Source organism: Cervus canadensis, chromosome 14 (assembly GCF_019320065.1).
Source record: "Cervus canadensis isolate Bull #8, Minnesota chromosome 14, ASM1932006v1, whole genome shotgun sequence".
Classification (NCBI taxonomy): domain Eukaryota; kingdom Metazoa; phylum Chordata; class Mammalia; order Artiodactyla; family Cervidae; genus Cervus; species Cervus canadensis.
In genome coordinates, this window is record NC_057399.1 from 23,693,834 (window position 1) to 23,720,967 (window position 27,134).

A 27,134-nucleotide genomic window follows, 5' to 3' on the forward strand; every position below is an offset into this window, starting at 1 on the left:
AGCTGTAACCCCAGACCCAGGGATAAATAATTGAGCAAGGTCTATTTAATGACAATAATACCTGGCTTCATCATTCATTTATCAACCCCTTTTGTTGGTAATTAGAATAATAAGGTTTCATGGGCATTCAAGAATGCTTTCACAGTTAGTTGAAGGAGCACACTTTGGCCTAACTTACAAAATAGATAATTTACCCTTAACACGTGATACAACCCTGATTCCACAAGGGAGTTAGGACATGCTATGCTGCCTTTGATACATTCTCATCCCAGGAAACGTGCTCTTCATTTGGGTTAGGTTAAGTTGACTTTTCTTTCCTCTTGTTTTCAGTTTGATGGTATCATTGAGCAACCCATTTATTGCTCAAGTAAATGAAAGACATTTCAAAACTGGTCTTTAAGCCAACTGTCATCAAAACTTGTGCTCATGAACACTACTTCCCAATAAAGCAACCAGAAGAATGAAGTCTTTTTCTAATAAGCACCACCATTAAAACACACACACACACACACACACACACACACACACACTGATCAATTTAAATTGACTAAAACATAGACCTTTAACTTTCCCTAAAATATTACTGAGTAATTGAAAGAAAATTGAGGAGATAAGAAGATGTCTAATGTACAGAAATTGAAAATAAGGATTATAGGCCTTCTTAGATAATATAACTCCATAATTAGACTGGCAGAATTATTTTAAATCATCCTAATACTGGAACTGATGATCAAAACATGTGGTTTTAAAACAAAGATGCTGGTGATGTAGTCATAATGGGTAAGATATTCAGCTGCTTCATCTTTAAAATAGAGATAGTAATAGCTATCCCAAGGATGGTTTATGCTTTATAGGAAAGAATGTCTGTGATGTGTTTTGTAAAAATGTATGTAATGTGCCCATGGAAAACAGGAAGATCACCAGAAACAGTAACTATCATTAACAGCAATGGAACTAATAAGGCTGACCAATTTTGTGCTGACTCTCCAAATAAGTAAAAAGTTGAGGACTAGATACTTCCAGGCAGTTGCGGAAAGCCAGTCCATTTCCCCTTACACTGTGACCGTAGTGAGATGTGAGTATAGTGGGAATTCATCTTATTACCAAAAAAGCAGGAGAGAATTCAGCCTTACATCTGACCTGATGAGGGGGCCCAGGTGTCCGGTTTCAGAAGCCCCAGATACAATGCTCCTGGGAGGAGCGCGGTGCTAGGTGCCAGCCCAAGTCCTGCTCCTGCCTTGCTGTGATATTGCAGAGTACAGGATGCTTGGACAGCTGGGGAGTCTGTGATAGGAGACAAAAAGAGCTTCCCTGTGGCTCAGGCAGTAACAAATCTGCCTGCAATGCAGGAGACCTTGGTTTGATCCCTAAGTTAGGAAGATTCCCTGGAGAAGGGAATGGCTACCGACTCCAGTATTCTCACCTGGAAAATTATATGGGCTACTGTCCATGGGGTCACAAAGAGTTGGACACGATTAAGCAACTAACACACACACTCCCTTGACTAGGACCACATTTCTATTCAATTCTGTGATCTCTAACTTATAACTGAGACACAGATTTGAGTCCTGGCTCTGTCACATATTAAAATCAGCCGTGTGCTTTTGGGGAGCTATTGTTGATCCCAAGCTTTCTAGCCTATAAAATATGACCAGGGAAAAGTCACAGCAGTGACAGTTAATGTACTGAATGTCTGCCATAAGCCAGGCAGTTTACATCCATCATCTCATTTAATCTCCACCAAATCCTGCAAGGTGGGAACTATTTTTATCCCCATTACAGAGATGAGGAAACTGAGGATTAGGTCAGTAAAAGAGGTGTCCAAATTTACCCAGAGAGTAAGTGGCACAGCACAGCTAGGAATCAAACTCAGTATCTCCAGCTTCCTCAGAATAACGTCATTATTTATCTCATGGGATTGGTATAAGGACATATAAAAGTTGAGACAGCATAAACAAAACAGTTTCTTGGTATACCAGGGGTATATGGTACTTTTGATTAGCATTCAAAAATATTTATTATTTTTCTGGGGAAGTGTATATGATACACTCAATAAAACTCCAGAATAAAGAACGATTCTGACATGATTCAGCAACTGAGCACGCATGTACACTATCTTTACAACTCTGTAAAAATTATGTGTGCCAATGGCCAAAGACTGGGCAATTATGCAAATAGTTAGTTCCTCTATCTTCTAAACGTATAATATTGTCATGCAGTTTTGTTTACAGTAATAAGATTTACAGTAATAAAATACAGGTTTTTATTTGTTTCAGGGCACTGTGTGTGCCACATGAAGGAAAAAAAGAATGTGGTCTGTGCTTTTCCGCAAGGCATTTCTAATTTCATTAGAAAGCTAAGACATAGATAAATATTCAGGGAATCATCTAATTGCTACCAAATGAGTAAATAGTAAAATTAAGGGCTAGAAAAATTCAGATGAAAGAGCAGACTGGTTAGAAGGAACCTTGAACAAAAGGAGGATCAGATACATAGTCAAGGTTGCTGGAAGGACGTTATAGTGCAGGGAACTGGTGTGAACAATGGTGCAGAGATGGAAATATATCTGGGGCCTTCAGATGGGTGATGAAGAAAACAGTCTAAGTGCTTCAAGGAGGAGTCGGCACGCCCAATGCCAGGTTAAGCAGTGCAGAATTCATTCTGATGTTAATAAGGACCACGAGCATTTTTTTAGCAGGAGACTGATACGTGCAGTACAATGTGCTATCTGAAAAATGTTGCAACAATGATTTGCAAGATGAATTAGAGGAAAACCGAACAAGAGGCTGGATGTATTAATAACTTGTTTTCTAACGCACTTATACAAGCTGCTTCCTCTTTCTGGAATGCCCTTCCCCTCTTCGCCACATGATTTCTTCCTTTTCATTTTCAGTTCCACAGCCAGGTCCATACTACAGCTCCTGCATAAGCTCCTTCCTGGTTTTCCCTTCTAACACTTACATCCAGCCACATGTCAGGGTGATTTAACCTTTGCCCTTTATGTAGCAATTACACCACATATTAAAGTTAACCCATGATCCACTTTCACCGCTGCACTGGGATTTCCTGAAAGCAAGGTCCACTGTCTCAATTTCTAATTTCCCAATATTTAATATAGCACCTGGCATAGAAGTAAGTTTCAACAAATGCTATTTGAATGAATGAACACTTCCAAGACTAGATGATAGTCTGCTGTGGAATAACTGTGGGATCTTTTAAAAATTCCAAAGGCCAAGTGTCCCCATCCCCAGTCCACTTAAGTTACAATCTCTAAGGATGGGACATAGGCATCAATACTTTCCAAGGTCCCTAAATGATTCCAATGTAAACAAGTTGAGGATCAAATTCGGAACTAAACCAAATTTTGTTTGTTGAGACTAGTAAATTTAAGAGATTTTTACGTGGCCAAAAAGTTGCTGGACGGTTGGGCTAAAAAGTTACTATATCAAATATGATTATTTTGGTTCCCCTGGCATTGACAATACTCTACATATTTTGAAACTTGATAAATTTATTTTGGTGAATAACTTTGTCTTGAAAAATAACTAGCTCACTCTATCTTGTATCCCTAAAAGAAACTGACTAAAAATTTCTGAAACAATCTGAAGACAAGGAACAAAGAACACCAAAAATGTTGGCTGAATATTCATATAACCTCTTAGCCTATATGTATGGCTTATTTTGGTCTGCCTCCTTTTAATAGCATCACTTCACAGGTTTCACAGATTTTATATATATATTAGAGAGAGAGAGAGAGAAAGAGAGATCATTAAGACCTCTAGACATTTCATCAGCAATAAACATTACAATGATCTGCTTTCACCAGCTCTGATGACATTCATGCTGTTGCTGCTAAGTCACTTCAGTCGTGTCCGCCTCTGTGTGACCCCATAGATGGCAGCCCACCAGGCTCCTCTGTCCCTGGGATTCTCCAGGCAAGAATACTGGAGTGGGTTGCCATTTCCTTCTCCCAACGCATGCATGCATGCTAAGTCCTTCAGTCACGTCCGCTTCTGTGTGACCCCATGGACAGCAGCCCACCAGACTCCTCTGTCCACGGCATTCTCTAGGCAAGAATACATCAAAGCCAGCTGCTGGTATTGGTAAAAAACTAAAGCAAAGCTTGGGTAGGTCAAATCTGTAAGTTCAAAGTTACTACCCATAGAAATTCTTCAGAACTAAGATAATTTCTTTGCTCCCTGGGAGTATAGAACAATGCTAATTTTCATGGCTGGCTTAAATGTCAATTAAAAACTCAAACATAATTTAGTTGTACCCTAGAGGTCAGTCAGGCATCTCAGAGTAATTTTAGATGAATCAAGGGAGAAACAACATAGCTGGGCTTTAGTAGTTTAATAAAGAAAGAAAGAACACTAGATCCTCTTTCTACTTGCTGATTAAATGTTTTCCTAATTCTGTTCTACCTGATTAATTTAAAAATCAGTTTATGTTTAACAGTAGCCCTTTTTATTATAATAGTAGAGAGAGGAGAAAGAAGACAATATAGATTTTCCCAGGAGCTAAAAGTTTGTCCTGAGTTTTAGATACTGGTCACAACATAAACTAGTTTTCTGCTTTATGAGGACACCAAAAAATTCTAAGATTTGTAAATTGTAGGCAGAGATGATGTGCAAATAAGTTGCTAAAAAGAATTCTTTTTCCATCTAAAACAATCTATAACAGTAACTTTATAAATATCTCTCCAGATCTTATTAAGCTCTATATCAAGGATTTTTTGTTTTATTTTTGTTTTTGTCTTGTTTTAATGAATCAATGAGCATGCAATTAGCAGCACTGAAATTTGAAAGTAGGGGTGGCATTATGTGGGCTGCAGAGTTCTGGGTCGTATACCTAAGACATCTAGGTATATCCCAGTATATTGCTATTGCTTTGACTTTGGGGCAGAAATGAGATTTAAGGAGACCAAGTCCTTAAAGACACAAATGGATCTTAAAATCAAGAGCTTAAGAGTAATAAGAAAAGTGAAATCTAAAATCTTATCTTGACTATTCTTAACCCCAAAGATTTTCAAAATCTTTGTAGGTAGAGTGTATCCTCTCCCTACCTTCGTTGTGGGAAAATTATACTCACAGTTAGGTAGAAATAGCACTGAAAATGTAGATTCCTACACATAGATGTAAGAAGGACCTATGTGAAATTCTGATCAACAAGGAAATTTATTTCTATAATTTTTCATTCTCCTTTCTACTTAGCCATTTTTTCTAAGTATTCATTGAGAGTGTTTTATGATTTTAGCAGACTTAAGTGGTTCAAACAACTAAAAGAAACATGGAGATTCCTTCCTGAAGCGTAAATCCCATTAAGAAAAAATGAGATATCGGCCCATAAAACTGTTATACAACAGTGCTAGACATCCTTGAAGTGAAAAGGGAGAGGGCAGTGGAGGCTTGAGAGCTTGTTGAAGACATTGTAGATGAGATAAGAACTAAACAGGACATTAAAGGGCTGATAGACTTGAGTAGGCAGAGAAAGGCATTTCAGGCATAAATTTGCAGAAATTTCCCCAACAAAGGAGACATTTCCACCATGAATCTCAAGTACAATCTCATATTCTTAGATATACTAACATTCAGGGATTGGTAGACAGACTGTGCTAATTTCGCTTGGTTGGTTTATATGCATTCTAATGAAGCATGTTTAATGAATTCTGAATACTGTGAAACAGACAGTTTCACAGGGCACTGCCTCAGAATGAGAGGAACCATTCTGTTTTGAAAGTTTTGGTAAAATATTTCTGCACAACACCTGTGTGTTCATATTTAGTCCCTGGTCAACATTTCTAAGTATTGTGAAATATTTTTTTCCAAAATTTTGTGTGATATTTAGGAATGCCAGAAAGCCTTAGTTTTCTGTTAGAACAGTGTGTTCTGCCTTTTGATCCAAGAGTGGGCAAGAAACTTTAAATGACGGCAGTTCAGTAAACTCTACAAATAATGAAGACTACCTGATAAATTGCTTGCTACAAGATACACTTAGATCTAGGTCTCTCCTGAGCATCTGTCAACACAACTTATGCAAAGTCATCCACAGAGCATAGTATATTCTGATGTGAATTAATCTTTCTGCTGAACTGATTTGGAGTCTTACTATTTCACAGTCTCCTCCCATAGCCTTCCTTCTAAGCTTTCCTCACCCATATGACCAACCACTGGCCAAGAAACACTATAATAGTATGCATAAAATATAAAAATTAATTCATCCAAAGAATCATGTATCTCTTATAGATATTTGAATGTGAATATGTATGTATATGTTCAGTAGTATATACATACACATGTGTGTACATATATTACAAAAGCATAATTAACAGGACTATTTGAAAGAAATAATTTATATTTAATTTAAAAGTTTCTAAAATCAGGACATCTTAGACATAATATATTGAATATAAAAGACTATTCCCCTTTCTTCAGCTCATCTTATTTTTTATCATATTCTAATATACTGTTCTCCGAATTTACTTTTAGTATATGCATTTTAACAAAATGTAACCATTTTTGTTCTATAGCAACAAGCTTATATAAGTCCCCTAAAGTAATGTTCTACCTGCCATTTCTTGGTTATTTAGATAAAAACATTTTCAAAAATGCCTTAGTTATTCTCTTTTATTACAAACCTGATAAAGTTAAGGGCTATCTTCATAATTAGTATCTTATCTGATATCTGTATGATACTTTCCCAAAACAACAAGGACACATTTCTCAAATTAAGTTTATTTTGTGTTTATCATGTGCAGAGTTGCTTTCTTTTTACTGTTAGTGTATTACATCAAATATATTTAATAGCATTCCTAAATAATTTTAAGTCATAGTCAACAAATTTCTCCTTTTAATCAGTTTCCAAAGATCATGTATTTATGGATAGTCTAAGAACAAGTTGTGAAAATTGGCTATCACTGATAGCTAAAATTCTAAGGAGTGCAAGTTAGGTAAACTGCTATTTATCAAAAATTTTGGGAGGCTATGTTATTTGGTAAGCTGGAAAAACTAACTCAGTGTGTCTTACCATATACAATACACGGACTGATAATACAATGAGAAAGTAGTGTACAATGAAATGCAATTAAGAAGAAGATGAAAATGATGATATGTCACCTATCTAAAAGAAAACTTTGGAATTTCTTTGTTGCTAACATTTATTTTTATTATAATTATTATCCTATAGTGTGCCATTTAAAAAATCCCTGTTTCTTTGAACTGTAGGATTATTTGAATTCTGGATAAGCAAATGTTCATGGAAGGTAGCAAATAAGATTGCCAAGAATCTTGGTAAGCATCCTTGAATATTAGCATTTTTAACCCATTTTTTCAGTGACTTAATACACTTCCACCAGCCATATGGGCAGAATTTCAGGCTGATTTAACTAGCCTGTATGATTTTGAGATAGAACAGTCATAAATTCCTCCACAGCTCTCCAAAAGATATAGAAGCATGTATACAGGTCCATGTGCCACCTGAAAAGCTTGCCAAACCAAGATGAAGAACATAACATCTCCAGGCAACCATGGTAAAATGGTACAATGTGGATTAAAAAAATTCAATGAGTCATGAAACAAATAAAGAAAGAGAATTCTTGGTAGACAAAAGTATGTTTCTCTCAAATAATTCAGAACTACTTTTTTAACAATTGAAAAAGTTTCCAGAGCATACAAGTCCCAAGCAAAAAAAGTCACTTTCTCATTTGGTTCCTTTCAATATCCTTCAAGGGAGAATTCCAAAATATTATTAGAAAAGCATTATTAAAATAACCACAATAATTTTCTAAGGACTCACAATAAAACAGCAAATATTAACAGTCTAAATCCCAAGACAGAAAGACTTGTTGGGGACACTGTTCTTATTTAATATGGAAAGGTTCCTTCTAAAACCATGAAAATGATGAGACAGACAATTGTGGCAGGTGAACTCTAAGGTAAACGATTTCTGAAATCAATCAAGAACTGAATAGTCTTGAATAAAAACTTTTCCTCTTTAAGATGAATTTTGAAAAGAGCAGAATAGGAGGAAAGAAAGAAAGATTGAAATTCTCTAGGTATGTTTAAAAAAGAAATTTAGCATGGTGATAAGATAAAATAACTAGGATAAGAGGTTACTAATGCACCGTGGACAAAAAACAAAAACAAAAACTGCTGTCACTCTAGTGAACAAAGAATGCTGCCTGCTATCAAGCCATCAGTCACTGCAGTCATCTCCCACCTTTGAACCCTGAGGGAACTTCAGGTGGAGAAAAACTGAACACTGACCCTAGATAGGTAAGATGCATATCTAAGAAATAATTTCAGTGAGCCTGGACTCTTGCTTCTTCCCGTAGATAAAAAAGCACTAAAATCATTCAAGTGAGATGTGTTTTTCTGTGATTAGCAGTGATCTTCTCATGTTTGACCACATTTTTTGTTTGTTTTCAGCAAAAACTCCTATACATGCTGGCTCCTCCATACACTCTGGAATAGTTCCTCAGACCTATCTGAGAAGCTGTCTCCCAGACTATAGTACTCGGTAAAGTCCCCAAATAAAGTATAACTTGGAACTTTGGGGTTGTACGGGGGACTTTTTGTTTTTTATCATCAGTTGACAGCACTTTGAACTTTAGAGTCCTGAAATTATAGTGTTTTTTTTTTTTTTTTCTTACAGGTAGTCCTAATTTAAGCATTTCATTGTTGATTAGAATTTAAATAAAGGAAATATGTTCTATCATAATAAATAGGTTCTATTCTTTAGCTTCTGCTCTTAACTGCCCCAGATTAAGATCTCTCTAATATAAGCTTAATCAAAGGCATCACTAGATCCCCCCATTGAGCTGCTATAGCTGACTCAGCCACTGACTGTTAAATTTTCGGGACTTTTGTGAGCTGGTTCTTAAACTGTTAGTAGCTTGAAATTAATCACAGTGGGAATATTTACACCATGGAAATTGGCAAACACTATGAATCAAAGTTTCAGCACATTCCTGTCTTTTACTCACACATTTATCTAGGCCTTTAACAGGTCTCAGTCATGTTAATGATTCTCTTGGTTTGGGAATGAGTGTCCAAAAACAAAAGAAGTCACCATGAACAGTGATACTCGGGAAACAGTAATTGAATGCTTACGATGTACAGAGCACAAGGCTAGACCCTGAAGAAATAAAGAGCTGTCAGACCCCTGTCATATTCTTAGGAGCTCAAAATCTATTCTAAAGGAAAAGAGATTTATATACAATTTTAAATGCAATATAATGCAGCATAACAGAGCCAAATGAATAATAGAGAGACTATCTGAGTTCTCTTTCTATAGGATTTGGCAGAGAAAAGACCACAGGGAGACAATAATTCATGAAGGGGATAGAACTCAGTTGAAAGAAGCATAGGCTGCAGACAAAGGAGAGGGGCCTGAAGCAAAGTGAGCAAGTCTACCAGAGTGTCTAGGGAAGACTCTTTATTTTGCTGGAAAACATGGTTCAAATGAGAAGTAGTATGACAGTAGGAAAATTATGAGGTTTTACAGATGAAGAAAACTGTATTTGAATGTCACCTTAATAGTTATTAGCTGTATGAGGCTACCTTACCTCTGTAAAGTTTTCTCATCTGTACAATAGGAATAACTTTGCATTTTAAGTTTCTTTTGACATACCACTTTGAACATGTCATCTCTATGTTCAAAGCTTTCAATGACTCCGGTAATTATAATAACAAAATTTTAAAGCTTTTGATTAAAAAAATCAGGGAGCTCCACAATCTGAAGTCAAAATCTGAATTCCAGCTCTTTGATTTAGAAATCATTAGTTATTGACAATGATGACCATGAGGGTTTGGAGATGGACAAGACCATCTCCAAAAAATTTTGAGAGTCCCAAGATGAAGTATGGTTTATGAGAACTGTACCTGGGTCTCCCACAATATTTATCCTCAGAACCATAAGCCTCCATTCCTGAGGCTTTACTCTAAAACATGTATTAAAACCCTGACCCTTTGTAAAAATCTGTTTTAGAAGTTTCACAAGTTTTTCAGAGTCCAGAGCCAGATGGGAAGACTTGGAACCCAGATACAGATCCAAACCTATGATGAAAATATCTGTTCCAGATATATTGAGCCTAGTGTCTTGGATTCCATCGACTTAGCCAGAAGTGATGACTGGAGGCTACTTCCGGGAATAACATAATCCACTGACACACTCTGTCAGAGTTTGAAGTCTCTGAAAGGACTAAATGGTGAGAGGAAGGATGCCTGGCTCCCATGTTTTAATAACACTGGGGTAGGGAAAACTTTATTGTTTTGTTTAGTCACTAAGTCATGTCCAGCTCTTTGTGACTCCATGAGATTTCCAGGCAAGAATACTGGAGTGGGTTGCCATTTCCTTCTCCAGAGGATCTTTCCAACCCAGGGACTGCACCCATGCCTCCTGCACCTCAAGCAGATTCTTTACCTCTGAGCCATCGTGGAAGCCCCAGGGAAAACTTTACCTGCATGTAAATACTATGAAGTATTGATTCTAGTATGTAATTGGGACCCTTGGGGGAGAACCTCAATACAGCATTCAGAAACCTGCAAAGGGAAATAGGTCAGGCACTGTAGTACCAACAATTTTATCACAGAGGCTGAAACCAAGAGAATCGGGCTGATCATGGGCAATGGTACCAGCTGTGCAGAATACCGCAAAGCCACACAGCAGGAGCCATTTCTGGCTATAGAGAATCATCACAAGACAATGAGCATTGCTGACAGGTGAGAAGCCATAGTTGTTTCTTCTCTGGGCCCAAATCTGTACTTCCATTCTGCAAGCTGGCTTTCACTCCAGCCTTCTGAATCACTGTCTCAGTAGCACGCCTAACTTGCTCCCCAGATGCATGGTGTAGGAGGCAACAAATGAATGCTTATAAGGTCCAGCCAAGGAGCATGAATAAGTGATGTGGATTGCTTGGGAACTGTGAACACTGAAGAGTGAATATCCTGTTAGTAGGGGACAGCAATTGCCTAGTCCCAGTTATTATTTTCATGTAGCAGTGTGGACCAGACTGTCTTCCTGTCAAGGAAAAGATGAATATCTGAATTTTAAAATGTGAAATCTACTTTTTAAATTTAAGAAGAAAAAAATTATGATGTTTATTAAATGATTAAAATGTTAAATTTTGTGTTACATATATTTAATCTTAATTTTAAAAAAACAAAAGAAAAAGAAACAAAAAGCCTTTGGGCCAAATAAAAACCATTTATAATCTAGATTCAGCTGCAGACTTCCCGTTTTTGACCTCTGCTCTAGTAATAGGACCTGTGTTGCCCTTCCTTCCATCCCAATCTTTATCTCTCCCTGTGTCTAAAAATGGCTAAATCCCTGGACTCCAGCCTAAGGCCCCAGGATCTGGAATCTGCCACAAGATGACCTTGTAGGTACATTTTGAAATATCTAGAAGTGGCTGACCACAGATTCTGCTGAACTGTCAAGATACCCTCTTTTCTTTCTTGGAGCATCAAAATCAGTTGTCCATCCTGCCAGACTGTCCAGACTGCTATACGGATGTGCCACCAGCCCCCAAGGCTCCTGGGGTTGCCTATGGCTAAGTAAGCTTCCACCCAGTACTGCCAAGCCCTATACCCTCCCCATCTCTCCTGTTATACTGCAGGGAATCAGGCAACACTGAGTCTGTCCTGAGATAAAATGATAATTACAAGTTGTGGTTCCCAGCTTTGTGCAATATTGTGGCACCCTGATTAGTGTTTCATATGAAAGAACCCACTTTATGAGTCCAGTAACCCTGTAAATTAGTAAAGTTTCAAATGAAACCTGAGGTCAGAGGACTACACAGTTCATTCAAATTTGCACAGCCTTTAAATGGAAGATCTAAGATTCAGACTCAAGCCTGATGCCCATCTCTTCTCCACTGCTCTATATGGGAAATGCAGACAGGAAGAGCAAGGGCTATTTCTACACCTCCATGCAGATGGAAAGGGAGGATATATTTCTTGGCATTTTTACTCAATTTCACACCATGCTTTGAAAGTTCAAAATATTATTGCTATATAATTTTACAACTTTCCACATACAGTTACCTGTGGTTTCCAGGTTTGGGGATTTCGTGGTCAGCAATATTTTAAGACGTATTTTGGGAACCAACATAAAGTTGCCAAACTTCTATTTTGCTAAGTAAGGATATTTTTTAAACCTATTATTTAGCATCACTATCACTTCATTGAATGGAAACCATTTTAACAGACACACATACACGCACACACATATATGCACATGCATATACATTAATAGCTTCATGGAACCAGAAATGCTACTTGTCTTTACCTCATTTGTGACTGGTGTACATGAACAAGCATAGGCAGTTCCCAGCCTACAGCTGTGTGGTGTTCCAGAAGTTTTCTGGGAAGACCACTCTTTGGAACTTGGAAAACTTTATTCCACAAAACAATACTGTTAGAAATGATACCTAGGTTCCCACATCATAGGGGAAAGCTGGAATATCTTGTTTTATTTTGGATACAGGGTAACTGAGGTCCCAGAAGTTTAAGCTATTTCTTTAAATAATGCACAGCCTCTTCCAGAGCCAAGATTAGTAGTGAATTACCCTGATAGCTGCTTCAGTTCTTTTTTCATCACCAGAGACAGAAACATTTTTCTCTAATTTTAACATTATTATATATACACTAAACATTTAATGTTATTAGTTAAATAGACTTGTGGAGGGATAGCTTTGGAAATTTACCATCATTTATAAAACTGATTCTGTGGGGAAAATGCAATCTGTAGCACATCTGTGAGATGCAAACATGGTTGTTATCACAGACACATCCTTTTTATCCATGCCCCGCTTCCCCAACCACTATGGCAAGGAAATAAAGTGTGATCCTCAGAGGCAAATCCGCTTGCAGTCCCAGGAAAGGGATAATCATTTGACTTTTTTTATCAGGAGTTTATAAATCTATGTGTCTCTGAGTGCATCAACACTCAACATAAGAATGAAACTGGGTTGCTGACATGTTACCAGGGAATAGCTATTAGCATAAGCCTTAATTGGAATCCTGTTTACTGTTCTGTTGGCTTACTATCCTCCCTGTGCTTTAATAAGAGCTGTCACATGAATATATCATTTGATGCTGGAACCCTGCAGAGAAACTAGAGTGTGCAATCCAACAAACTTGTAAAATTCAAATATAGTATCTTTTTCAGAGAGACAGTAATGAACGTATTAAACTAAGGAAATTCTCAGTTCAAGGAGCAAATGATTAAAGGTGATCAGAGGTTGTAAGATTCCAAATAATGAATTTATTTATGGTTGTTTTCTTTTATAATCATTATCCCAGCCTCTTTAGTGATATATACATGTATATATATGTGTGTGTATATGTACATGTATGATATGTTAACATTTGATACATTAATTATGTATATATGGCCATGAACATTATATATAATGAGTGCTTTATATAAATGATGTACTACATATAGTATTATCTATAATGTATAGGAAATAGAGAATTTTGGAAATCAAAAGCAAGGAAAGTGTTTCTAATTATGAAAAGTGGCATCATACTTGAGAACTTCAATTTTCTTCTCCATTTTCCAAGGCTTGCATTTGACAGTAGCGATCATTTGTCTTTTCTCATCTAACTCTGCCTTCAGTCTTTCCAATTCCTCTTTATCTATTTCTTCTTCTTCTTCCCTTAAAAAAAACAAAAACAAAAACTTTCTTTAGTAAAGTTAAGATTTGCCTGACTTCCAAACTTAAAGAATGCTATCAGATACTCAGCTGATTAATGCATAACAACTTGGTTGTATACAGTGAATGCTGAGATCCATAAGCCTTAGAGCTCGTAGTTGAACACTGATGCAGGATTTCTGGAATTACTGTAACTTTAAAAAATAGTATTTGTATTCTGAAGTCCTGAAACCATTTTATGTCCATAGTCTCAAGTTCTCAGAAAATCCATGGAAATAAAAAGCTATTAATATATTTTCTTCTCTTCTTTGTTCCACTGTACACCTTCCCCCTACAATTCTACATTTCATTTAAAAACTTCATTTTTGAACAAGGATAGTAAATTAGAGGTGAAAGTGTCTTTGAAGTGCCCTTAAAAAATTTGTTAGCCCTGTCTCAAGAGAAAGAGAAAAACTGAAATGGGAAAAAATAAAAAGAATCTATTCCTCTAAGGTAACTTAATCTGTTAATTAAGCTCAAAACTTCAATTGATAAAAATTGAACTCAAAGTGTACTTGATAGAAGTCAATCCTTTGAAGAGGCCTTCAAAGGAATTTAGTTTCTCACTGAGCAAATGAGATGGATCTTTTCTCTTCTGTGTTCCTAGTATTGCAAAAAATATCAAAGGGTCCAAAACTCAAAGAAAACAAAATCTAAACATGAGCGACAAGGTTTTTAAATTGAAGAATGTAATGCCCTATTGTAGAGAACAATGTTTTTGGTAAGAGATTGTTTCAGTTATGAGTTATTGTTGCAGAGAGATCAAACCAGTCAATCCTAAAGGAAATCAACCCTGAATATCCATTGGAAGGACTAATGTTGATGCTGAAGCTCCAATACTTTGGCCACCTGATGCAAAGTGCCAAACTCACTGGAAAAGACCCTGATGCTGGGAAAGACTAAAGGCAAAAGGAAAAGAAGGTGACAGGGGATGAGATGGTTAGATAGCAGAACTGATACAATGGACATGAATTTGGGCAAACTCTGGGAGCTGGTGATGGACAGGGAAGCCTGGCGTGCCGCAGTCCTTGAGGTCTCAAAGAGTCAGACACAACTTAGCGACTAAACAACAGCAACATGGTCACTTAACTTCCAATTTACCCCTTTAGACTTAATATTGTGATGCCGTGGCTGTGACTCTGTAGGACCCATTTCTGGTTTGTCAGTTGGCTCAATATTCTGCTGTCATAATCTGCTTCCAGTAGAGTATACTAAGAAGGGACTTGGTTTTTCCTTTGGCTTCCCGTTTGCCTCTTGTGGGATGCTTACTCTTCAGCAATTCTTCTTCACCCCAAGAGCTGCAGGGCCTTCCCATAGCTGCTGGTGAGACTAGTTTGCCAGTTTCCCCAACATTAGCAGAACCAGCTTCATCACTCGCCCTGTAGACACCAGCACCACTTGAGCACTGCCCCCTCTGCAGTAGTTTCAGCTCCCCAGGTCTCTCCTCTATGCTTTCAGGTTTTAATTTCAACCTCTTTCCATTGTTCCTCCAGCCCATGGTGTGCTATTTGCTTCCTATAGTTGCTATTACCATGATACTTAGTGTTTTCTTTTCACCTTTCCAGTAACCTGTTTATTATTAGCCTAGTGATTATTTGTACCTACTAAATCAGTTCAGTGCAGTTGCTCAGTCATTCCGACTCTCTGTGACCCCAGGGACTGCAGCACGCAGGCCTCCCTGTCCATCACCAACTCCCTGAGCTTACTCAGACTCATGCCCATCAAGTCAGTGATGCCATCCAACCATCTCATCCTCTGTTGGGCCCTTCTCCTCCCACCTTAATCTTTCCCAGCATCAGGGTCTTCTCAAGTGAGTCAGTTCTTTGCATTAGGTGGCTAAAGTATTGGAGTTTTAGCTTCAGCATCAATCCTTCCAATGAATATTCAGAACTGACTTCCTTTAGGATAGACTGGTTGGATCTCCTTGCTGTCCAAGGGACTCTCAAGAGTCTTCTCCAATACCACAGTTCAAAAGCATCAATTCTTTGGCACCTACTAAATAGTCCTCTTATTAAACACTCTCTCTTCGATTAACTGTTGGAGTTCCTTTCTCCTAACTAGACCTTGATTGACAAAGAAGGTGTAATCTGACTCAGGGTTAGTCAGAAACATGTTTTGTTGTTCACTAAACTCATGACCACACACAGTAGGGCTATGGCAAAAGATGTTTTTGACAGTTTCAGCTGAATAATAGGACATACCCATAGTTTTATAGCCCACCTTACAAAATGACTTCACAATCTCCTTTCTTTCCCACCAACCCAGAGTTTTTTTAGGGCTTTTTTTTTTTTTTAGGGCTTTCCTTGTAGCTATGTTGGTAAAGAATCTGCCTGCAAAGCAGATCCAGATCTTCCCTGGATAGGGAAGATCCTCTGGAGAAGGAAACAGCAACCCACTCCAGTATTCTTGCCTGGAGAATCCCATGGACAGAGGAGCCTGGTGGGCTACAGTCCATGGGGTCACAAACAGTTGGACACGACTTAGCGACTAAACCACCACCAGAGTTTTTAATCAGGTCATGTTTACTGAAACAGAAATTTAATTAACCCTCTAAAATAACATTTGTCATTGATAGTTTTGTTGGTTTTTTTTTTAACCAATTAAGATATTTTTCTTAGAATAGTAATCCTGGTTTAAGTGAACTATGGAAGTACACTCATACTAAGATACAACTCTGAATGTCATTAAGTTGTTTCTATTTTAAATATTTGATGTTTATTATATAAAAATCCTTCCCTGGTAGCTCAGATGGTAAAGAATCCTCCTGCAATGCAGGAGGCCTGGGTTTGATCCCTGACTTGGGAAGATCCCCTGCAGGAGGGCATGGCAACCCACACTCCAGTATTCTTGCCTGGTGAATCCCCATGGACAGAGGAGCTTTGCAGGCTACCATCCATATGGTTGCTGAGTCGGACACGATTGAGCAATTAAGCACACAGACACATAGAAAATCCTATGGTGCTGTACGAAGATAACAAAATACTTACACAGAATGAAAGAATGATCTATTTCAAGTTTGGATTTACCATGTAATTAAAGCTTATTTCTCTACATTTCTCTATGTTCCTAATACTAATTATATGTAGTTTCCTGCTGTCTTAACCCAGTACTTTATATGTTTAACATATTCAGATTCTATGACTCCTTCAAAAATCATATGAAATGTCTTCAATACCCTTTTCTGATTGTCCTTATGAGATAGTTTTCTTTAAGACTCTAAATCACTTTTCACTTCTCTGGCACATTTATACAGTCTTATTTCATAATAATTGTGTCTTAAGTGGCCTCTCCCTTACTATGTTATTAATTTGTAGAGAATGGAGGCAATTTCACACTCATATCCATATCTTCCAAAGAAATTAGCAAATTATCTTCGACAGAAGTGGAGCTGAATAAATATTTATTAAATAAATGTTTATGTGCAGAATTTTTCTGGGTGACAGGATTACCAACAAGTACACTAAAATAAAATATAACAATGTCTTCCAAGTTATGGAAAGATATTTATTCCTACACTAAATGATCTCAGACTGGCATATTTTTAATCTTTGTGTTGTTAATTGTTGATTGCTCCAGGAAGATCACGCTGTGCTACAATGTATAGTTGTTGTCAGCTAAGTTACCTTCAAATATGCAGGTAATTAAGACATTACATTTTTTGCATAATTTAAATATAATAATGCATAATTAAACATTGCATTACAGGGAAGCTGCTTTTCCAGGAACCACTCAAAGAAAGTGCTAATCATATTAAAAGCACATAGCACAGGCATGCTTTGCTTCTAAAATGTAGGGCTAATTTGTGTAAGAATGACTTTCTATCTTAGTTTTGATTTATTTAAACAACAGTTGTTAGGAAAAAGGAGGCATAATGTGCTGAATTTCTCACTGCTATAAATGTATTACTTATTCACTTAAAACTGGGTCAAGAAAAGCATATAATATTATTAGAAATACTTCAAAATGCCAAACAAGGCAGTTTTTGTTAACCATCTCCAAAGACAGTTAGCATTACAACCTTGGATTTAGTTGGTTTCAAATGTTTTTTCAGTGCAAGAAAAATTCCCTAAGGTGTTTCACATGAACATTTAAATAAAAGAAGATCATGAATTAATTAACCTAAATAAATGTACCATGATTTGCCTACTAATCTTTCTCAAAACATACTTGCTAATACATTTTCTTAAAAACATAAGGGCTTATCTTCAAAGTGAATGATAGAATGTGGACCCTGAAATAGTGATCAAAACTGTCAATCATCATTAAGTAATTTATATTATTTAAAATAGTTGTAAAAATTATGGTGGTAATAATATAATTTGCAAAACCTATGCAGATAAAATTCATTTTAGTCAAGACTGGTTCTGCAGAGGAGAGGGGAGGAAGGTAGACGGGTGCTTCCGGCTTCTCAGAATCAGGATGAGAGTGGGACCAGCTAAGGACAGACCCTGTCACAGGGACAAGATTGCTCCAGGTAGCAGGTGCCAAGACCCAGTTGATTCACATGGTCCTATTTCTAGAGGTTGAGCCTTGACAGGAGGGCCTTGAGCAGACCAAGAAAGCAAAGGAATACCCATCTGAGTCATATTTTAAAAGCGACATCTCTGAAGCACAGGTGGAGAGGAAAAGGCAAATTCTGGAACACAACCTATATCATTCATATGTCTATTGGTGATGTTTCCTCAATGAAATACCACTGTCAGAAAGCATCAGCTTTACTAGTAGGAAATATTACTACCTAATAATAGAAATAACAATCACAATAAGACATGAAACTTAAAAGGGTGCTTTGTTTTTGAAAAGAACAAAACATAAAAATACTTGAAGATAGACATAAAAAAATCAGAGTAAAACAGAAAGCAGGCGATTCAAGGATAGAAGAAATAGAAGAAGGATAGAAGAAAGAAGAGGATATTGGGGAGAAGGAGAAAAAGGAAGAAAAGGAGAAAGAAGAGGAAGAGAGAGATTTAAAACCTTAAGTCAACAAAAATACAATGAAGAAATGGATGGGGTTACTCTTATTTTAACAGAAACCATCGTCAGCTAATGCTAAACTTTTCTATTGACAAAATATTCACAAATAATAGCTAGTTATTGAATACCACAAAGTGTCATCTTGGGAGGAAATCTTGGAAAGTTCTTCAGCATTTAAAGTTCTAGGACTGTTTCAGAGGAGAGATTTCAGGGGAGAGAGCCTATCACCTCATGGTGAGTCCCATGCCCCACCTAGGGGTGGCAGAGGAGTTATTCTCTTGAATCCTTTCCAAGTGGCCTAGGTTTCCTATTAATAAATGTGTTTCACATATACAGTTTTTCCACCTGCCTGCCATTTGCAATTTTCCATGAAGCAAAGACCAGAAAATTATTTTCTTGGATTTTTTTCCCTAAACAGCATTTAATATATTACTCTAGACAAAGGCAGCACTCAGAAAATCATTGGCCTGCTAGAAGTGAAGGACAGAGCTATGTTAAAAAGGAAAGGACAATCCAATCCTCTGTAGGGACAGAGAGTTAATACTTTAGACTTTGGGAGGTACATACAGCTCTGTCCCATATTCCTTTGTTTGTTTGTTTTTTAATTACAGTTTGATTAAAATGATAAGAACCATTCTTGGCTCTTGGGTTGAAATGAACCATAGTTTTCCAACCCCTGCTCTGTAAGATATGTGATTTGGGATCATGTTTATAAGTTTTTCATTTAACTTCATTAACGATGCATTTAACTAACAGAATAACATTAAAATATTTAAATTAACTATGTTAATGACCCATGACAATTTAGATCTCTTCTAAGGAAATCTCTCATAAGTCCATTCTCAATATATATATATTCATTTTAAAATTCTATTTTAATATTAAAATACATTTAACTAAGTAAAATAAAATGGTGGCATCAGACTAAGCTTGTTTTTTTGAAAGTAGTTTTAATTACCAATTTTAAGGCTAGGATGTGCCTAAAGAGTGATCTTTCAGCATCAGGCACTTCTGAATGAAAAATAATGTCAATTATAGATCAGAACTAACTTACGCTCCTCTCTTTAACCTCCTCCTTCTCTCTTTCTCTCTGGCTTTCCTTGTTTCTTCATCCTCTGGTTCAGGTTCTGGATCATCTTCATTGATAACATCTCTGGTCCGTTTCCTCTTTGGTCTCATGCTCTCTCTTCGAGGTAGTTTGTTTTCCTCCTCTTCCTCTTCGCCTAAACACAGCAGTTACCGCTTCAGTGAGTAGTTTCAGAAAAGTGCTTTCCCGATCCCAAATGTAGTCTTACTTTTTAATTGTCTTTATCACACCTCTGACACCATAATCTAGCAATTTGTCATATCAATATAAAATGCACCATGCCATATATATTTCATAGTCTGCCATTTAAATACACTTATCTACATTCTCATTTCTTGTGGTTTATCTACTCAAATATGTGAGTATCAATCCCCAAATTCTAACAATGCTTAGAATTCCAGCCTTCATTTACTTGTATAACTAGATGACTTGGGAGTTTAATATCATACCCTGACCTCTCAGACCAAGTTTGTAGATTATCACTTCAATACATAAGGGTTTAGTGTTTAATCACTATGTGCTAATATTACTTCTATCTTAGAACAAACAATAAGAATGCAAGGAAATGCTATAAACTAGAATAATTTTGAAGAAATTAATTTATGCCTTGACATAATTCAAATTGTAGATTATCAATTCAATACATAAGGGTTGAGTGTTTAATCACTATGTGCTAATATTACTTCTATCTTAGAACAAACAATAAGAATGCAAGGAAATGCTATAAATTAGAATAATTTTGAAGAAATTAATTTATGCCTTGACATAATTCAAATGCCTTCCTAATTCAAATCATTCTCATTCTTTTCTTAAAAACTTTTTTTAAAAAGTTGAAGCATAGTTGATTTACAATATTGTATTACTTGCTCAGGTGCACTGCAAGTGGTTCAGTTTTATATATATATAAAAAATATATATATATTGCAGATTATTTCCCATTATAGGTTTTTACAAGATATTAAATACAGTTCCCTGTGTTACATGGTAAATCCTTGTTGCTTATCTATTTTATGTAAAATCTTTTTCATTCTTAACTTCAAATACTTATTTTTCCTAAATTTCTTTCTCTTTCTTAGATGAAATTGATAGTAAATAACTTTGCTTGATCATTCTATCTTTTTGATTAGAAATAGATAACTAGTAAATTTAATACAAGATTGAGAAAATAATGTTATTTTATTCACCAACTGACAATTTATGCCTCATATATCCATAACTTCTTTGGAAGGTTTCTGGTAAAGAGTAGGGGGAGAATTCAGTTCCTTCCTTCACTGCTCATAACAGACAACCCTACTTCACATTCACTTTTGCTTTTTAACTTCTGATATTTAGAGTTAATTATTATTTAAAAAAACAAATATTACTCATAATTATCACTATCTTTTTAAATAGAAGCTACTATAGGGAAAAAATTGTGCTTTAACGGAAAACTATGAAATGTCTGTACCATACCCTTCTGTGTTGTCTGATGCTTCTTCTATGGAAGCTATTTTGTAACTTTGTAAGTTGTGGATCACTAGATAGCAATGCAAAATAGTTCTTATCTGTAGACCAGCAAGTGAACTCTTTTCAGTGCGGACAACCTTCCACCACCAAAAAAAGAAAGAAAAGGAAAAAACCCCACAAAAGTCAAGTCTTCACTTGCACAATCAGTTCAATATTCCTAATCTATAAATGAATCTGTTCTTTGAATTTTCCTTTGAACTGGTAACTGCCATAAATGGCTCACTGGATTCCTCATTTGTTAGTTAAATATGTTCATTTTTACATAGTGTGTGTCATTTTATTTTTTTATAAATTTTGTTATCTTTTCAACATTACTTGTTAAACCTTTATTGATATTCCAAATCTAAATAAGATCTAAACATTACCAATATTACTAAAGTTTGACTAGCAGAGAGAAACAGAAGAATTACTTTTCTAACTAGGTTTTGAAAACTGTACTCTTGTCATCAAGACCAAAAGTTTGTTAAATACTGTGGCAGATGTTGCATGATATTCAAACCCCACTCTGGCATTTTGAAAATCTACCCAGCCTTTATTGTTCATTTCAGTCACTAATCATAGAAAAAACAAGAGCCTCATAGGAACTGAGAAACAATTTCACCCTCAAATAACTCAAAAATTCAAGAAGCCACTTGGTACTCTGCATTTTAGTATATTTTACATTAAAGCTAAGCTATTAAACTTGCAGAGTTTTACCATGGATGAAAAGTATATCGTTATATTTATCTTCTAGCACTTAGGACAAAAAGGCTGTCTTTAATGTTTTCACTAGTTTCCAAATATTCAAATTCTTTAAAAAAGGAGTGTTTTACAGTTGCCTACTAAATGTGGATTTGCATAAACATTACCTTTTGGAATGGGCTCAATTTAGTTTTGAACAGTAGCAGAATATACCACCTCAAAAAGACATTCAGAATATACCACCCCAAAATATGCCACTTCTGTGTATTGACTATTTCGAGACGTAGCACTTGAAAAACAGCAATTGCAGAAAGAGATTTTCTCTGAATTCCTCTTGTCTGCCTGAAAACAGCTGCCAAAAGGAACTCAACTGTCATAAATCCCCTCCCCAGGAATTTCATCCCCAAGGAACACCATAGAAGTGTTCTATAGAGGAGACTATAGGTCAACACCACATGCAGACATATTTCATCATAAACTATCATACCTCCTATCCATTCTCTTAAAACTTATTCTCTTCCAAGAGACCTGCATACCCCTCCCTTTTCCCTATTAAGATGGCATTTAAGTCTAAATTTTAAGCCACCTCACACAATTATTCAGTTTTTTTCTGGGTATTATCCATGTATACATGAGGTGTATGTGTTAATAAACTTCTGTTTTTGTTTGGTTTTCTTGTTAAACTGTCTTAGATTATAGGAGTATCAGTTAAGAAACTCAGAAGCGTAAAGGAAAAATTACTTTTCCTTCCCTATAGTAGTCTAGTCAGAGCCTCTAGGATCTATGTGAGACTCTGGGCTGTTTACATGCAGAATGTACCAAATTAATGAAAACAACTGTCACCATGAACATTCGCTGGCTGTCATATTGGGCTCAGGTTTTTAATTGATAGTGTTGATGTATTCTCTAATTGAACTCTCCCTGAAATGCTGCACTTTCAGTTTTGATAAACTCAAAACTTCTGCTCATAAAATGATCTTTCTCTGTTCTAGTCCATGAGTGGTTTGCACGCCTGGGAAGGGGTCCCAATCCAGGCTCTTGAGCTGAACCTATTCAAAGTAAAAACAACAGGGCAATTTAGATAAAATATTCATGAATTTAAAAGAACAGGTTTATTCATTTTTATTGAGCAATCTGATCACTTTAGTCAAAAAGGCCAATCTGTTATATTGTAATAGATTCAACCTAAGGGAAAATGTTTTAGGACAAAGAAAAGAGTAAAGAAATAAAAAAGCAAATTTTTCTGGACCACCATCCACTTAATGATGAGCAATTTATAAATTGGGTGGAATGTGTGTGTGCCAATTGAATGGAATCTCAAGTGAAGAGTCTATCTGATGGACTTGATTGCTCTTGTGAGACCATTGAAAGTCATCCACTTGTGCTCCTGTGTTTGCACAGGGTCTCATATTCCCACAAGATAAGAGGACAAATCCCCTAAATTCGCTGCTATTCCACAGGAAACATATCCCAACTGGGTCCATCCCCACTTACTTGAACTTTCCTCAGTATCATCTTCTTTCTCCTCCACTTGGATTTGCACTGTCGAGGAAAGAAAAAAATATAGCAGTTCTTTAAATGACAGCACAATTGTTAATAACTGGTTTTTACTGTTGTTACTTTCATTGTAAAGTTTTCTGTGCAGTTAAATTTTTTCAATAAACTTGTCAAAACGAACATTGTTTATTAAAGATATACAGCTACAGCATCTTATAGAGTGTTGTGCAAGGACTTTTCTGCTTCATCACCTTCAACAGTTTGCAAAACATGTTAATCATAAGCCTGTCAGTTCAATTCAAAATAACTTCAACCAAAATACATTCTGTTCTGCAGTAAGTCGACAGGATTTTTTGGGTCATTTTATTGTATTTTAAAGAAAATTGTTAGCAAAGCTATATCCACATGTACAAACCATTTGGTTATTATAACCAAATTAACCTATTAAAATAGAGAATATTTCATTCTAACCAGCTACTCAGTGTCAAAGAACCTTGCAAAAATGCTTAAAAGCTGATATTTCCTATTTCAACTATTTCTGTACATATTATATGCAGCCTAAATTTTCCCATATATGATTTACCTTGACAATGTGGAGATAGGTGATTTAACAGTTCTTTCAAGACAAAGAATGTTTTTTTCTGTTTATTCCTCCCCTCATCCTCAGGGTCTTGTTTTCAGATTAGCTCCATTTTTATAAAGGCATATACAAGTTTTATAAAAATGTAATGGTACAATAATATCAGAAAATATATTAATTGGCAGATTTTTCCCCCTTGTCAACTACTGTCTGTTCATCACAGGTTGAGTCAGCCAGAGACAAAGATCCGTGACTTGCCATGGCAAAAATCAGAGCGGACTATTTCTTTAAACCACAGTCTAGTAACTCATTTAAAATATTAATTTACATATTTTATTTAAGGTGGATGAGCCTAAGTCCAAAACAGCAAAGATAATAAACAATGGTGCTGTGGACAGAGGAAACAACCTCTGGTTTTGTTTCTGCTCAGCACTGTCAAAGGTTATTATTCAGAGCTTGACAGCCATATTGAAGAGGCAGCACATACAGAGTTTAAATTCTATTCACAAAGAAGATTATTGTAAAAGCACTTTTTGCCTTTAAACAGCATATGCATAAAAATTTTTACGATATGCAAAAATGTTATCACTCAATGTCAGCCATGGAATAGGAAAATAAGTGTTCTTTTGTTCAGAGTGGACATATGCCTTTGTCACTAGCTGTAACTGGATCTGCAGGGGACAAAGGTCTTTATGTCACTACTGAGAGTTCACAGTAGTGATGACAGACACTTCTCAGAAGATATTTTATGTTCAACAATAAGTCATGGTCTTTACTTGCAATTAATGCTACCACCAAATTTCTTCAGTCAAAGAAGAATTCACTTAGGAAGGCATCTTAATGATATAAGATTAGCCTTAGACTAAGGTCCGATCAGTGGCATAATATAGGTATTTGTCCAGCTGAGGACAAATAGCAAAGGCTGACACACAGCCTCTTTTGCACCAGTGCATAGTCAAAGCAAAAATTCACACAAAATGCTAAACTGATTTTTAATAATCAACTCACTAGACATGATTAAAGTTAAATAATGAAATGGAGGAAAATACTAAATAATAGAGATACAAGCAAATCTTTAGGAAGGATTACAATCCTATGAAACAAAAACAGCAAAATGAAATGTCCCAGCCAAGGAGATAAGTGACAAATCAATTTCCTCTGAAAACCAGAAGGAGAAAATGCAGGGCTAGAGTCATGGATCATCTTCTAAGGTACAGGAAGGATAGTTATAAATTGCCATTAAATAAAACTCTATAAGGGGAGATAGCTCTGCTGTGGTTGCAAGTAGAGAAGAAAAAAGAGCTATGGTTTCTGAGATGTAACGGACAGTAGTGCAGAAATAGCCTCTTCACTCCTCTTGAGGTGACTTTCCAATAGCAATACTCATCTGTTAATGATCATCTGCACATTCTCAGTAGGTGCATTCTTTGTTTAACAGTGTTTCTTTTGTCTGTCAGTTGAGTCAGGAGCTATAGAGCCATTGTTTTTATAGGTATTGTGACCATAACTGGTTTATTCTTGCTTCAAACCTTCAGCAAAGGCAGCATCAGCATCAGGAACTACATAGCAGCACCATGACCAGGAGATTGAAGACTCCATCAAGAGCCTCAGATGAAGCTTGGTTTTAATGTAACACTATCTAGTCTGAAAAGCTACTGAAACTCAAAGTAATGCTGAAGAACCAAGCTAAAAAGCCCCTCCCAAACAAAAGCCTATGCAAAAGAATAACTCAGAACACTTAAATGCGAGTTACAGACTGTCTTTCCCTTCTCAGACAATTTTTGGCATGGCTTTTTGCCATCCCTTCTCTCAGCAATCCCTGGTAGCTTGCTCCCAATCATATGACCTTCTCATGTTCAGGATGTTTCCCAAAGTCTATTGATTATATACTTTAAAAATAACCTCTCTCCTGGGGAGTGATGGGAGGAGAGTGGGACAGTTTTATTTTTGGGGGGGGGGGTCCTGTCTAAATGTTGAAGGCAGCAAGCAAAACTACACCGAAGTATGCTTATTTAAGAGAAGAATATGAAATAGGAGCAGATGAACTCCTAGGCAACCCAGATCCTCATTTCATGCAAATAGACCCAGTAATTAGAAACAGTAAAAGGAAACAACAGCAAAATGTCACATTTTAGAGGCACTGGAATCGTTCAGAAAAGTTAATGTTGTTCCAGGCTTTCTTTTTCAGTCTATAGCACTGAAAATATTTTATGGTTCTTCTGGATCAGAGTGACCAAGTAGCTGAAAGAGCTAAATGATATCACCTGTTCCTCTGACCCACATTTAGCTCATGAAGGGATTATTGTAGCACCGAGTCATTCCTATGGAAACTGAAAATTCTTTTATTCAATTAGCGTTTATTGCACATTTACAAGGGTCTGTAGAGCAAAGTGTTCTGGAGTAGGAGTTTGTAGACTCTAGAAGAAAAGTGATAGTCCTTAAGGAGTCTAGCTATTTGATGGAAAAGAATGACTTTATAACAATGAGATTCAAGTTTAGGTATGAATATCTTATCTAGTTTACTTGGGTTATTGCAGTAATCTACTAGTTATGTTTATCAGCAATGTGAGTGAGTGAAGTCACTCTGTCGTGTCCGACTCTTTGCGACCCCATGGAAGGTGGCTTCCAGGCTCCTCTGACCATGGGATTTTTCAGGCAAGAGTACTGGAGTGGATTGCCATTTCCTTCTCCATATTAACAATGTACTAGTGTTATTTTTTTAGGGTTCCTTTGTGTATGAGCAAATGTCAACATCAGTTCTTCCCATATAAATGGGATACATTTCCAGGGAATATAGCTTATATTTCATAATAACTGTAAATGGAGTATAACCTTTTAAAAATGGAAAAATGAAAAATGATGTAAAAAGTTACAAACAATAAGGGGAAGTAAATAAACTTTGATATTTAAAACAAAAGCACTGCCTTTATCAAAACTGGGCATATAAACACACTTTCATGTTTGCCTGCAAAATGGTAAGAAACTGCTCATTAATTAAATTAGAATTGTATTACTTAAGAAAAAAATTTTAAATAAATTAAATAAATATAAAAATTAAATTAAAAAAATAAACCTTTCAGCTCAGACTAAACTGCCCTGAGACAGACATT

The 27,134-nt window shown here is 36.2% G+C and overlaps 2 protein-coding genes across 2 annotated transcripts in view; one reads left to right on the forward strand and one right to left on the reverse strand.

Annotated features, from left to right (window-relative positions):
- TMC1 (transmembrane channel like 1) overlaps positions 1–25,623 on the reverse strand; it is a 103,620-nt gene extending 77,997 nt beyond the window's left edge. The window contains 4 exon segments of the mRNA XM_043486403.1: positions 13,535–13,663; positions 19,728–19,896; positions 23,442–23,489; positions 25,554–25,623. Of these exon segments, the coding sequence (XP_043342338.1) occupies positions 13,535–13,663; positions 19,728–19,896; positions 23,442–23,489; positions 25,554–25,623 (416 nt within the window).
- LOC122453369 (60S ribosomal protein L7-like) overlaps positions 1–27,134 on the forward strand; it is a 683,417-nt gene that overhangs the window by 638,499 nt on the left and 17,784 nt on the right. The window lies entirely within an intron of this gene.